The sequence below is a fragment of the Argiope bruennichi genome, chromosome 10 (genome assembly GCF_947563725.1).
Source record: "Argiope bruennichi chromosome 10, qqArgBrue1.1, whole genome shotgun sequence".
Lineage (NCBI taxonomy): Eukaryota > Metazoa > Arthropoda > Arachnida > Araneae > Araneidae > Argiope > Argiope bruennichi.
In genome coordinates, this window is record NC_079160.1 from 115,169,009 (window position 1) to 115,182,445 (window position 13,437).

General features: G+C 28.4%; 1 protein-coding gene across 3 annotated transcripts in view; it reads right to left on the reverse strand.

Annotated features, from left to right (window-relative positions):
* Positions 1 to 9,126: 9,126 nt before the first annotated feature.
* LOC129987793 (A disintegrin and metalloproteinase with thrombospondin motifs like) overlaps positions 9,127 to 13,437 on the reverse strand; it is a 32,276-nt gene continuing 27,965 nt past the window's right edge. For all 3 annotated transcript variants that reach the window (XM_056095726.1, XM_056095727.1, XM_056095725.1), the window contains exons 13-15: positions 12,808 to 12,909; positions 11,483 to 11,550; positions 9,127 to 9,337 (exon numbers count right to left, since the gene is read on the reverse strand). In XM_056095726.1, coding sequence (XP_055951701.1) covers positions 11,488 to 11,550; positions 12,808 to 12,909 — 165 coding nt within the window. In that variant the 3' untranslated portion in view covers positions 9,127 to 9,337; positions 11,483 to 11,487. The remainder of the gene's footprint in view (positions 9,338 to 11,482; positions 11,551 to 12,807; positions 12,910 to 13,437) is intronic.

The following is a 13,437-nucleotide window of genomic DNA, read 5'->3' on the forward strand; positions in this document are numbered from 1 at the left end:
GTACAAATATAGATGATAATTTTATTCTTTGGTGTGACTATAAATAATTGCAATTTTCAATGCGCATGCGCGAAGTAGACGAATCAGTTTTAAGAATTACTACGATGCTAAAGATGTTAATACGACAGCTTTAACATCTGCACATGTTTTTCCAAAGATATCCAGATGTGAAACTGGTTTATTTGTATGTTACTGAGTACACTGTAACGATATCTCGTGTAGCGCTTTTGTCTTCATTTAAAGCCGCGCCTAAAGTAAAAGCCCACAAATTCTTATCAGTTAGAATTTAGCTAGGCCGGTAAGCCAATATAGTATTTCGTTATCTTTTGAAGACCCACCATCGATATCGCATTTTGATAAGCATATCCTTATCTGTGATAAGTTTGCAATTTACTTTGTAGGAAAGGGGTATTTTCTAAACATTTTACTTAAATAACGATATAACTGATAAACGAGTCAGCAATTTTTTCTTGGCTTATGTTGGATCTGAAGTTGTTATGCTTATTATTTCTTTTTCTGTGAATTTTAAGTTTTCTGCAGGAAGTTAGATGGCATATAGAAATGTGATCAAAAGTGCATTATAACAGTAAGGAATATCGGTATAAAATAATTTCATTTCTCTAGAAAGACATGTAAAAATATCTTTAAGAGCGGACAAAACAAATATTTGGAAAATCAATATAATTAATTATTAATTTCAATAAGAACTTAAAAAAAAATTTTTAACTTATGCGATGAAAACTTTATCTCTCTAAGTTCCTCTAAGTTTCTTTTGAAATGGTATTATATTGTTGCAATATTTTTTGGATTATTATTTTAAAATTAAGGATCGAATTAAACATCTGAGCATGCTGATTTGCACCAACTAGGTTAACATGTAAGTTAATGATGTACATTAGTTTTCACAACTTTGCTCTTTCAGGTTTTCGGTTCTTTACATTTATTTTCTTAAATATTTTTAATTTATTGAAATTTGAACTCAATAAATTCCGAGTCAAAAGTAATGTTTACAGTGGCTTCTTTTTTCCCCCCAATAAGTAGTTTTCAATCTAGTTAGCTGTTAATCGCGAAGAGGAAATTGGTAAGGAACTTTTTGGAAATTGACTTCCTTGTTTTACAGACGATCCTTGAGAAATAAAGATGCAATTGTTTCTTCAGTTTGATAGATGGATTAGTGATTTTAAAGAATTTAGATAATGCCCTGAAAGAAGTGGTATGATATCATTTATAATTGTCCAATTAACTTCTGCTATCTCAGAGCTCGGCGTTGTTAAATTTTAAATCAATTTGAAACTTCTTTCATTTATTAAGATAAGTATTTATAAAAGCATTTTATTGAATGTTGATTGCTTTCTTAAAGAATGACGAAATTGAGATGATAAATTAAACAAATAAATGAATTTTAACATTATTCTAATTACTCATAAATAGAAATTTAAAACACATTAATGAATTTGACACGCTGTTTAAAACTCATACAATCTCTTTCTTTTCTACAGCATTGTATAGATCATATGAGAAAATATAAAAGAAAGTTATTCATGTGAAACCACTAAATAAAAGTTTGGTATCATGATATTTGTAATACAGATATATATATATATATATATATCATTTAGAAATATGGTAAAGTATAACCCTATATCGATATTGATAACTTAAATATTGTTTGAAACTTCATTTCATGAAACTTGAAATAAAAAAATAAAAATCATTCTTTAGCATTTTAGCTTTAATAAGTGAGAGTGGCAGATTAAAATAAAATTTATACCTAATCTTTTCAAACCTAATCCATCAAATATTTAGGTTGATTGCGATGCATAAATAATCAATTTCATGTAACTCTATTCTTTTTAGTGGCCTTATGTTAAGACTTTAACATGCAGTAATGATGAATTATCAAGTTATAACTGAAATCCTAATTTGTTATAAATTTGTAAAATACAGATGATGTGTTTTAGAATAACATTTGATATTATCTTGAAAACATTTTTGAGTTATGAGAGACCATAAGCAACAGAAATTTTGAATGATTGAAACGGCGGAAACTATGTTTGAGTCTTAAGGGTCATCACCAGCCACAATACAACCCTTCCCTTAGGAGCCGCGTTTCTTCATCGGTAGAGAGCAGCCGATTTCCACATAATTTCTGTACCTACCGAAGTATTGAGAACCAAACTACCACACCAGAAGCTTTTCATCTCTGTATATCTGAGGTGCCGCGCTGGAAAATTATGAAAGAACATAAAGAGAAAGATCTGATATCGAGACAAATAAACTGCAAAGAATAATTTCTTAAATGAAAAAAATAAAAGTTTCTGACTTATCAATACCATCAATACTTTATTTTTGAAAGTTTGCTTTCTCTAAACTTGTATGCGATTGATTTAAATTGGCCTCAAGTAACATTTTTTTTATTATAAAAATAACCAAATGAATTTTTCTAGCCGAAACATTGCAAGATTAATTAAAAAGTTTTGTGAATAAAGCGAATAAAGCTAAAAAAATGTTCAGAGGTTTACCAACCAAATAATTTCAAATTCCTCTTTTTACTATTGTCACTCTAAATAAACTGATAAAATGACGAAATCAAAATCTGTCTCCTTATTGTATTATTGAGATCTTTAATATTTTAAACTCGCATTATTACTATGAAAAATTTCTTAGTGAATTAAATGACAAAATGTAGCAACTACCAGTTGCTACATTTTCTGGGAATAGAGGATAACTTTGCTTGATTTTTTTTTACATTTATTACTAATGTTATTATTTTATTAATTAAGTAATGAGTGAAATTGTAACTGCATAATAAAGACTTTCGACAGAAAAATCAAAGAATTTGAATTTCTTAATCAAGTACAAAAACATTTACCTAACTTCAATGAATGCGTTGGAATAATTTTTTAGTTTGAACATTTTCTAAACGTTATGACGGAAATTCTATAAAATCTTATTTAAAATAAAATTTCAAAACCCTATGTTTCTAATCCTCATTCTTTTCTTTTGTTGCTTGAGATCATTTGCGATTACTTATTGCTTCCGAAAAAGACACATGCAATATTTTATCATAAAATACAGATTTATTTATTTTTGAATTTTTCATTGTAAGATTATATAAATAATAAAAATTAGACCCTTTTATTCTTTGTTTCTTTTATGAAAAATTTTATTTAAATGGTTATTTTTTTAATTTTTATTATTATTAGATTTATTTTATATTATATTTAGTCTTATTTATTTATTTTATATTTAGTCTTAAATATAATCGTTGAAAATTTAAAGTTAATTGATATATTAAAAGAGAATTTAATTTTAAAATCAATAATCGATATTTTCAAGGCAAAGTTACATTTAAAATAAAATTTTTTAAAATTTAATTTGTTATAGGTTTTTGATTCACATATAATAGTGTGTTGATCTGTAATGGTGATGCGTTTCCCTTCATTTTCTACATGTTTAAGATGGAGCTGTCGGGACTTGAACATATAAAAGAAATAGGATTTAATATTATCACTATTTCAAACCAATGGAAATGGTTTACTCAAAGCTAACTCTCTAATAATGGTATTATTCCAGAGAACGCCTTGCATGACACCGGCGTATAATAGTTACGAAATATTCAACTTTAGTGTGAATTTAGTATTTTTTTTTTAATCTATCGTCTCATCCTTTGCCAGATTTCGCATTAATCCCAAGTATGCGGTTAATAGCATCCGAAAATCGAGTTTCTGTTTTAGTCTCATTGTTCCTAACCTACTAAAACCAAAATTCCTCATACCAAATATGACATATTCAAGTCATTAAGTTTCTGAGTTATTGCTCATACTTGTTTCTGAAAGTCAGACAATCAATCCCTTGTTGGATTTGGCTCAAAATTTGGTAGGTATCTAGAGTATAGGTGTTAATTACATGTGTCGAGTTTTGTCCATCTAGCTCTCTTCGTTTTATAGTTATCGTGTAAAATTATATTCGATCAAGACTTCCTTTGTACGGATTTTGCTCAAAATTTGATTAAAATCTTCAAATTTGGTATAATTATCGTACCAAATTTCAATTTCGGCTGATTTTGACATGTGGTATTTTGGTTTCAGCAAGACTACACAATAGCTGAGACCAAAATGCCACATGTCAAAATCAGCCGAAATTATAACTTCAAAAGTCCCTCAAAAGTGCAGTTCTCACGAAGGAAATCAAAACCACAGGATTCAGACGGACGCCACAGATTCCTGACTCTTTAGTGATTACTTATATGCTAATATATGTCATACAGATATTCTCAATGTAATTTATCAATTTTTCAGTTAGTAATCTCATTTCCCTGTAAGTTCAACTCAAAGTCACCATTTGTTTAAGTAATCTTGTCCCCTCCATCCAGTTATTACATCACTAAAAAATTGAATATAGTCATGTAGGATTTGACACCAATATGATTCTCTCTGGAGAACCCTGGATGGTCTGTCGTCTCTTTCTACCAACAATTTTCTTTCTTTCTTTCTTTTTTTCCCCCTTCCATCTTGTGCTCATCCAACTGGTTAGATAACTTAAGTGTTATAGGCACCGGGGGCACAGGATGGCGTTATGTTATATATAAGCGTTTTTGAGTCATCTTTGTCACAGACAGACACTTTCAAAAATGTGTTTTTCGAACTGAAGATGGTCTGAAATATGGAGATACCTGAAAATTCTCGAGTTCGAATTTTTCGTCGATTACTATTATTTCACTGTATAACGAAAAAGTTTTAAAAAAAACTTTTTTGAAATTACCAACATTATTTAAAATTATTTTTTTGATATTCAGATTTTGTTTACGAATGCTTTGCGCGTATGTATGTTATCTAAATCTGCAGACAATAATGGCAAAATTATTCTAGTGTTCATAAAAATAACATATTTTTTTAGTTTTATGAAACTATTTACCTTTGTTAAGATTCTGTTAGAAGCGACCTTACTAAAACGAATAAAATAACTAATCTAATAACAAATTAGTAAATAAAAACTGCAATCTCTTTATGATTCCCTTCAATTTATTTTACTATTGAGTTCTCATCTCTGTGCAGCATTGGTGTCAAGATAAAGTTTAATTTCGACTTAAGTACTTTATGAAAAGATATTGCTATTTATATTTTGAAAATGGACCATTGTTCAATGGAAATTTGTTCACCAAATCTTTTCTCATAGAGTTAATTTGGTAATTTTAAATACATCTGCATGATTAAGAAATTTTTTTAGCCAAGAGTAAAAAAAATATGTACAAGTTCAGCTCTAGACGAAAAAATGGGTTTAAATGTTCACTATGCTTTATTTAATCTATACGTTAGAAAAATGATAAATATTTCTTCACTTCATTAAAAAAGCTTAGAAGATCCATAATTCCATTGAACTGGCGGTTTCGCATTAACCATATGAATAGCAAATTATAATAATATTAAGATAGATTTATTGCAAAAAGCTATAAATTCAGTTAAAAAGCTGTTCCAACAGTTTTTATTAAAAGAGAGTAAAAAAAAAATAAATAATAAAAGGTATCTAAAGTCAAATACAAAAATATTTCTTTAACCCACCCAATGTTTCGGAGAAAAGAAATAATTTGACTTTATAAAAGCAATATGAAAAATCTGGATTCGTATTGACCTTGGATAATATCCTTTGACTAACTCATGGTATTGTCATTAATCATTGCTGAGACTTCAGGATCCCAGGTATTTTATCGTTCTTTTATGACCAGGGCTCTCAATTGGAAGCAGAGATAAAGAGTGCAGAGATCCTCTTACCGATTTCAAACCAAAGATAAGCACATGGGAGATAATCATTGATTGTTCATGTCGAATGAAGCAGATATTGTAGATACAAAAGGCAGATGCAGAAAATATGAGATCTTTTTGATTTAGTTCTCCAGTATTGGATTTACAATTTGCAAAGATGCAAAGAGTTTGCACGTGCTTTTGTAAATGAGAATAGATAATTCACTCTCTCAATGTCGTAGGAAATTTTGTATTCGATCATAATATCATTCTTTTAATTAATTTTTGAATGAACAGTTTTATTCTATAATAAAATTTGAAATTTACGATAAATCTAGAAATTTCGGATTTTAAAATATTAAAAAAAAAAATACTAAAATTCCTGTACATATATTGACATTTGCCGCGTGACTTTGATGTCATAGAACTGATTTTACTGCCGGTGGATATTTAGCTGTTAATTCTTCGGTATTTATTTATTTTTCCCGATTATTTCTTTAAAAAAAGACTAAATTTTTGAAATTTAGCAATAATCAATGTAGATCTACTGTTTATCCTCGACGCGACTAAATCCGCTTCAGGATAAACAATAGTTATTCTAAAGCATATCCAATCAACGATTTTTTTTAAATTGTAATTCTAGAAAAATATATTTTTTTATTATATGCTAGCTTGTTTATCGAAAAATGGGAAAGAGTGGCACTGAATCCCTTTATTTTCCAACCTCTTAACCACTTAACTGTTTTATTTTCTTTACTATCTAATAAGAAGACATCTTCTATTTAGGGAATATTTTCTTATTTTTATTCGAATGGAAATCCATTGAATACTTGGCTTATCTATGTATTCGAAGTAATTTTAATATTGAATTATAATCGTTATGAATGGTTTATTTCTGCTTACATCTATCAAATTTCGATAAATCGAGGCAAAACAGTTAAGCGGTTAATATTATTCAGTTTTATAGACTTCATTAGGAGAAACCACTTATAACCCCCGAATCTTTTCAAATCAATTCAATCAATCATTTCAAAATAATTCATTTTTCATTATTTCAAACTTTTCTGAATATTCATTTGATTCTCTGAAACCCACTGATGAAGTAGAAATTCAACACTTTTGAATGCGACTGGTACCAAACTTGTACTTAGAATTATGAGATGGGGAGGTAAAAGCTTATCAATTTCGAATGCATTCTTCAAAGAAGTAACGTCTTACTATTCTTATAATCCAATATACTTAATCCTATTACTTTTTTAATTTCTCCCGTTTTTTCTTAAATGTGAAATTAGAATTCTAATAATCATCTACCGGGTCAACATGACTTTTTGTTAACGGATGGGTCACACAAATTTGTGTTTTACATTGTGACTTCCTAGAACCGGCCCTGTAGATTTAAATTTTTAGTATTTTTGCTTACTTTTTTACTCTTTTTAATACCTTTTTAGTACTTTCTAGTATTCTTTCCTACTTTACTATGTTATTTAAAAATACAGAGTAGATTCGACTCGTACGTCAAGTATTAACGTATAGTAAGGCTTGACTACTGTACAAACATGTAAAGCACATTAAATTCTTTTGTAAAAATGCTGAACAATCAGAATAAATACTTGCATTCTTTTACCCAATTATAATAATGTTCTTAGTTTAATGGGATATCTGTAGTTTTATCATTAAAAGCTGATACCTCTAACCAAACGACAAGTGTGCACAGCTCATCATCTTCTAAAGTACATTGAATAATAAATGACATTTTCTTGTTAGTCATCGATAAAATTGATTTTCCTAACAAATTTGAACTTTATACAGAGAATATCATGCATGTTACCAGAGCCCAATCTTAATTTTAGGATCTCGACAAATGTCGAAATACCCAGCATTTTTTAAAAGATGATGTAAAAATCTGAACAAGATATGCCAACATTTTTGAAATTTTATTTTGTAGTTGCTTTAAAAAGCATACAAAAAGCTGTATTAAACATGCATTAATCGAAAATAAAGGATATTTTTAATAAGAATTCATATTTACTTGATTTCATAAAATGTAAAAATCTTATTATTCAATGGTTAACAACACTTAATGCTCATTAAAAATTATCCATAATAGTTTATAAAAAATTTCTTAGTAAAAATAGTAAATAAAAAATTTCAATTCCTTTCAATGAATTTCACCATTTTTATCAAAATATTACCATTATTTTTTAACATATTCTATTGCTGCAAATCTCGATTATTAGCTGACAAAATCTTGTTAAAAGATTTAGTAACAAATATAAAAAGCAGTTTTAACGCACGCGCATTTTTTAAGTACAGAAGCAAATGAAACACCTTGTAACCATCACAATCTACTACTTTTGGAGTCAGAATTGTATGTGTAAGACCTCTATTCTAAATAAATATTATTCATAAATATTTTAACACTGATTTGTGACTTTTTTTCAACCGCCTTTGGAATATCCTAGATTTTTGCTTATCTACGTTTCCTTTGACTAATAGGAAATTTCGTATATTTAATTTAATCATTTTTTAAAATATAAAATTCATCGCGATTATTGTATTATATATAATCAAGGGGAAGTAAAATAATTAATTTTCTAAATTTTCTTTCACTAAAATTTTGAATTCCTTAGATCAATTTTTAAGAAATTTTTGAGAATTCACTCAAAGCATTAACCCTTTATTTGCCGAATTATTTTACCATCAATTTTTCAAATTTATTTTGGAACCATTGGTTAAGTTTTGGCACAGAATAAACTCAAGAAGAAGAAAAAAAATCTTTTTCATTAATTAAAATAATTTAATTAATTAAATTAATAATAAAAGATTATAAATATTATTTTTAGTTGATATCTACTGTTTTCTATTGAAAATATATTCTTCGTATTCTTTTAAATACTATTAGGAAAAAAAAATTAGTCATATTGTGAAGATATCAGCCGGATTTAAACGGTGCTTAAGGGTATCGTAAGTAAATAAAGACTTAATTGAGCGAGCATTTCATAGTAAATAGAAAATGATCTGAGTATATTAAATTTAAGCGACTTTATTTCTTTACAATTTTTTAAAATTGGCTTAATGATTAGTCCAAAACTGTTACATAACAAAATGAAATATAAGTATTTCATGTATTCTAAAAGAAAAACAAGAATATATAAATGAAACTTAACTTTATTTTGAGGAAATTCTTTACAATCATACATCAAAATTCACAACAATTTTAATACAACATTTGATATAATAAACTTGTTTGGACTAGTGAGTATTTTTAAAGGTAATTTTACATCAAAAATTAATTGTAAGGCAGAAATTTTGGAATATTTAGTAAAGGAGGTAAACTTTTCGTAAGTTACTCCGAGGATTAAAAAAAAAAAAAAAAAAACTGTCATTTCATGTTCAGAGCTATTTTCATGATTGTTAGAAGAAACAAGAATATCAATTTGTCTCTTTCAAAAAATATATCTTCAAGAAATAAAGTAAGAATATCAGAATTGTTTGTGTGAATGGCAGCAGTTCTTGGTTGGAAAAGTTACAAGCGAAGGAATATCACTGCGGACAAATGAGTTCTCCCATCAATTTGCTATTATTGTTTCTGCAAGCTGTAAAAGAAAAATTAAATGCACTTTAGAACATAAATACACAAGTAATTTTTCTACACGATGAGATTTTTTTACCAAATCAATCGTGTAATCGTATCGTATTGTTGGAGAGGTTTTTTTTTTTTTTTGTGTGTGTGTGTGTGTGTGTGTGTGTGTGTGTGTGTGTGTGTGTGTGTGTGTGTGTGTGTGTGTGTGTGTGTGTGTGTGTGTGTGTGTGTGTGTGTGTGTGTGTGTGTGTGTGTGTGTGTGTGTGTGTGTGTGTGTGTGTGTGTGTGTGTGTGTGTGTGTGTGTGTGTGTGTGTGTGTGTGTGTGATTAATTCCTAGCATTAAAGGAATTGCATGAACAGGGCTCGAGGTTAAGCAACTTTATATTCAGTCAGCGACGGAGGAATAAGTTTTGAAGTTGCCATCTTCTCATTATTAGGAAACCTTTGAAATTTGTTAAAACTCTATTAAAGAAGATTATGTAGTAATTCTCTAGTAAAGGTGTTATACCAGAGAATGCCTTGCAAGGTATTGGCATATAATGGTTACGAAATATTAACCTATGGCATGAATTCAGCATTTTAACTGAATCGATCGTGTGATCATATCGTATTGTTGGCGAGTTTTTGGTGATTAATCCTTTTGTTTTAAACACTTTTTCACAAACTGATGAAAACAAAAATTTTATACATAACACAATTGTAGTCACAAAATAAAATATCCAATTACAAAACACGCTTGTAGTCACAAAATCACATATCAAAGTTGATATATTAAAGTCGTTCCATTTTTGAGTTATCGCATTTACATGTTTGTAAGAGTACCGACCGAAGGACAGTCAACCCGTAGTTTAGATTTGACTCAAAAGTTGATAAATGCTAAATCTGTATGAAAAATCTTATCTATCTATCTCTTCATTTTATAGTTATCGTTTTAGATTATATTTGAAAAGCCAAACAGACAGACTTCTTCTGAACGTATTTTGATCAAAATTTGATATAAATCTACAAATTTGATCTAAAGACCATATACCAAATTTTACCCATCTACTCAAAGAATTTTTTTTAGTTATCTTTGCCTCAGATAGATAGACAGGCAGGCGGACAGACAGACATAATGCGAAAAAAGTATTTTTCGAATACAGAAATGTACAAATTCTTAAAATCTCGAATTCGAATTTTTTTACTATTACAATACTCTCTCTATACTTTGTATAAGAGAAAATAAAAAATTACCAAGCACTGCTTGGCTTTAAGATTTTATATTATTTATGATATTTTTGGAAGATTTGCAAGTCGTATTAGTCGCTATATTTCGAATTCCACAGATAAATTTCAAATTTGCTCTTACCATTTTAATTCGACAAATACCAACGGTGTTTGCTTTATGGAGAGTCGAATTTATAAGGTAATCTGTCCATTTCCCGATTCCTTTCCAAGCTATGAAACAGAGTTCGTTATTCAGATTCAATTAGCTGTTTGCTAGAATGAGGTGATTTTTAGATTTATTAATGACGAGAAAGCGCTTATTTTAGTTACATCAAGTCTCAAGCTATTGTAACTAATAAATTTAGAAATTAAGAAAAGTCTATTAAAAAATATTTGGAATTTAATGGTAGTATTCCCTCAGGATTCTTTCAGTTTTTATTCATTTTTTTTACATGATTTCTACTATTTCTTTTTTTTTTCTTCATGGAGTTTTCAAGTAAAAACTAGTTTATTCATTACAGAATATTAATTTCATAATCTATAGTAATTTTTAATAATTTTCAAGTTGGCAGTTTTGGGTGAATTTGACAAATTGTCACCTACAGATATTTACATCTGCAATGGATATTTAATTTTAAGAGTTTCTACATAAATGGTTAATTATTGCTAATTTTAATTGATTTACTCGCATTACGTATGTATGTATTAGTTAAATATCATTGCGTTGAGAATTGTTAAATAGAAAATCATACTAATGAAATGGTCATAGCCTTGACACAGATTCCACTATTTTACATTGAATTTACTCTTTTATAAAATAAATACTATACTAGAATTGAATCAAATGCATATATTTTCAAATAAAAACATTACGAATAAAAGGAAACGCACTTGTGGTGAAATTTATTAACATGTACAGAAAACTACATTTAAGGTTTATTTTCATCTCACCTGTTCTAGAATTTAAATCTTGCAGATCCAGGAAGGATGCTGGCAACACAATTTCCATTCCGACAAACCTAAAAGCAGAGAATTGAATTTTATATTGAAACTAGCCGCCTTTGTCGACCAATTTGTGTATTCGTATAATTCGTTTTTTAGCCTGTAAAATGATTAACATGAAATTAATTTTTTTTAAACTTTCAGCTTTATTATAAGACTGAAAGACATTAATTTTATTGAATCAGTCTACAACAAATTAAAAAATGTATATTCTACGAAATAAAAGCAGAAGTGAAGATGAAAGTTCGGAAATAGCCTCCAAAAAGGCAGTTTTTTAGTCTTAATTTTAACACTGGCAAAATCATGCCATTGCCTTTTGATAGACGATTTTTTATTTCATCATAGAGTTGTTTTTTAAAAAAATCAATGGAAATAGGAAATGTAGACATTGAAATTAAAGAAATAATGTGTGAAAATGAAACTGTCATTAAAGAAGAGAATTTTTTCCATTTTATGATAACACAAAAATTATTTTTGTGAGATAGTGGTATTGGAAGATAATGAACATCAATTTCCATAGACAAATCACAGCGATTATCCATCTGGAGATGGTTGAACCCATTTCTACGTTCAGTGAAATTTCATTTGATGGTTGTTTCTAACATTTTTACATATTCTATTCTCTAGCATTTATGAAGATTTTAACCAACTCTCGAGAATCTCTAATAATATTTTCCAGTTCTCTTAATTAGTTAAGAGAAGAGTAAAATGAGTGAAGCTGTAAAAGTGGTCACTGAAGCAGTATGAAATGTTTGTATGAACTTTTTTTTTTACATTTCATTGTTGCCATTCGACAATAATTAATAAAAGCGATTTTTGTTCTTCGTACGTTAGCATTTTATATAGAGAGAGATAGCTAAGGATGGATAGATATATTTTACAACCTAGTAAAACTAGAAAGTAACATTACTAGACTAACTACTAAAAAGTAACATTACTCGACTAACTATTTGAAAGTAACATTTACTCTACTGGAAATGGATATTTGAAGAAAATGTGCAAATATAAATTTTACTTTTCTTACACACATCTTAAAACAAATGAAAGTTTATAAGATTTTACTTCATATTTTAATGTAATAAAATATTGAAAGTCAAGAATTTTTTTCCAACAATATGGCGCTCACTCAAAACGAAATCGGAAAAGTTTAGGACATTGCATAAACACTTTAAACGTTGTTTAACCCTTATTTATAGCACTATTATACTATTCTAGTACTTATTAATAGAATTCTATTCCAAAGTAAAATTTTACCAAGTTATTGAACTACTTACTCGGTCTTGACCGCATGGCGATCCTTCTGCAGCTGGCCGTCCTGCATAACAGTGTCCAGTAGCACTGTAGCAATGAAGTTGCAAACAAACTCGGCTGTCACTCTGGGGAAAAAAGCATTATTCAGAATACTACAAAGCATTTTATTTTGAAATCGAAATCAATAATTTCTCTCTTTTTTTAAAAAAAATTCTCATTTCCTATTGCATTTTCTAATATTAGAATGGCTGCATGAAACAAAATATCCGAAAATATCTCTCAGTTTTCATTTTAACCTGTGTCCTTATAATGCTGGCAGTAAATGATTGTGCTAACATCTTTTTACCATTATTGACTGATTTCAATATTAAAAATAATCAACTGCACTTCCATTCTTCATTTTAAACCATTTCTCCTTCGCTTACCCCATTCTTAATTTGAACTCCAAAATAAAACTAATTTTTATCTGGCTACTGGATCTATGCCCCGTTATATTAGAAAATGGAAAAACAAATCAAATCAGATGTATTGACTGCCATGACAGCTGTTGTCTACTTGTCTAGAAAGCTTTAGTTTAGACCCAATTTTTTTTTAATTTGAACTTCTTAATGAATTAAATTTTTATCTGACAACTGCATTTACATCCCGTTATA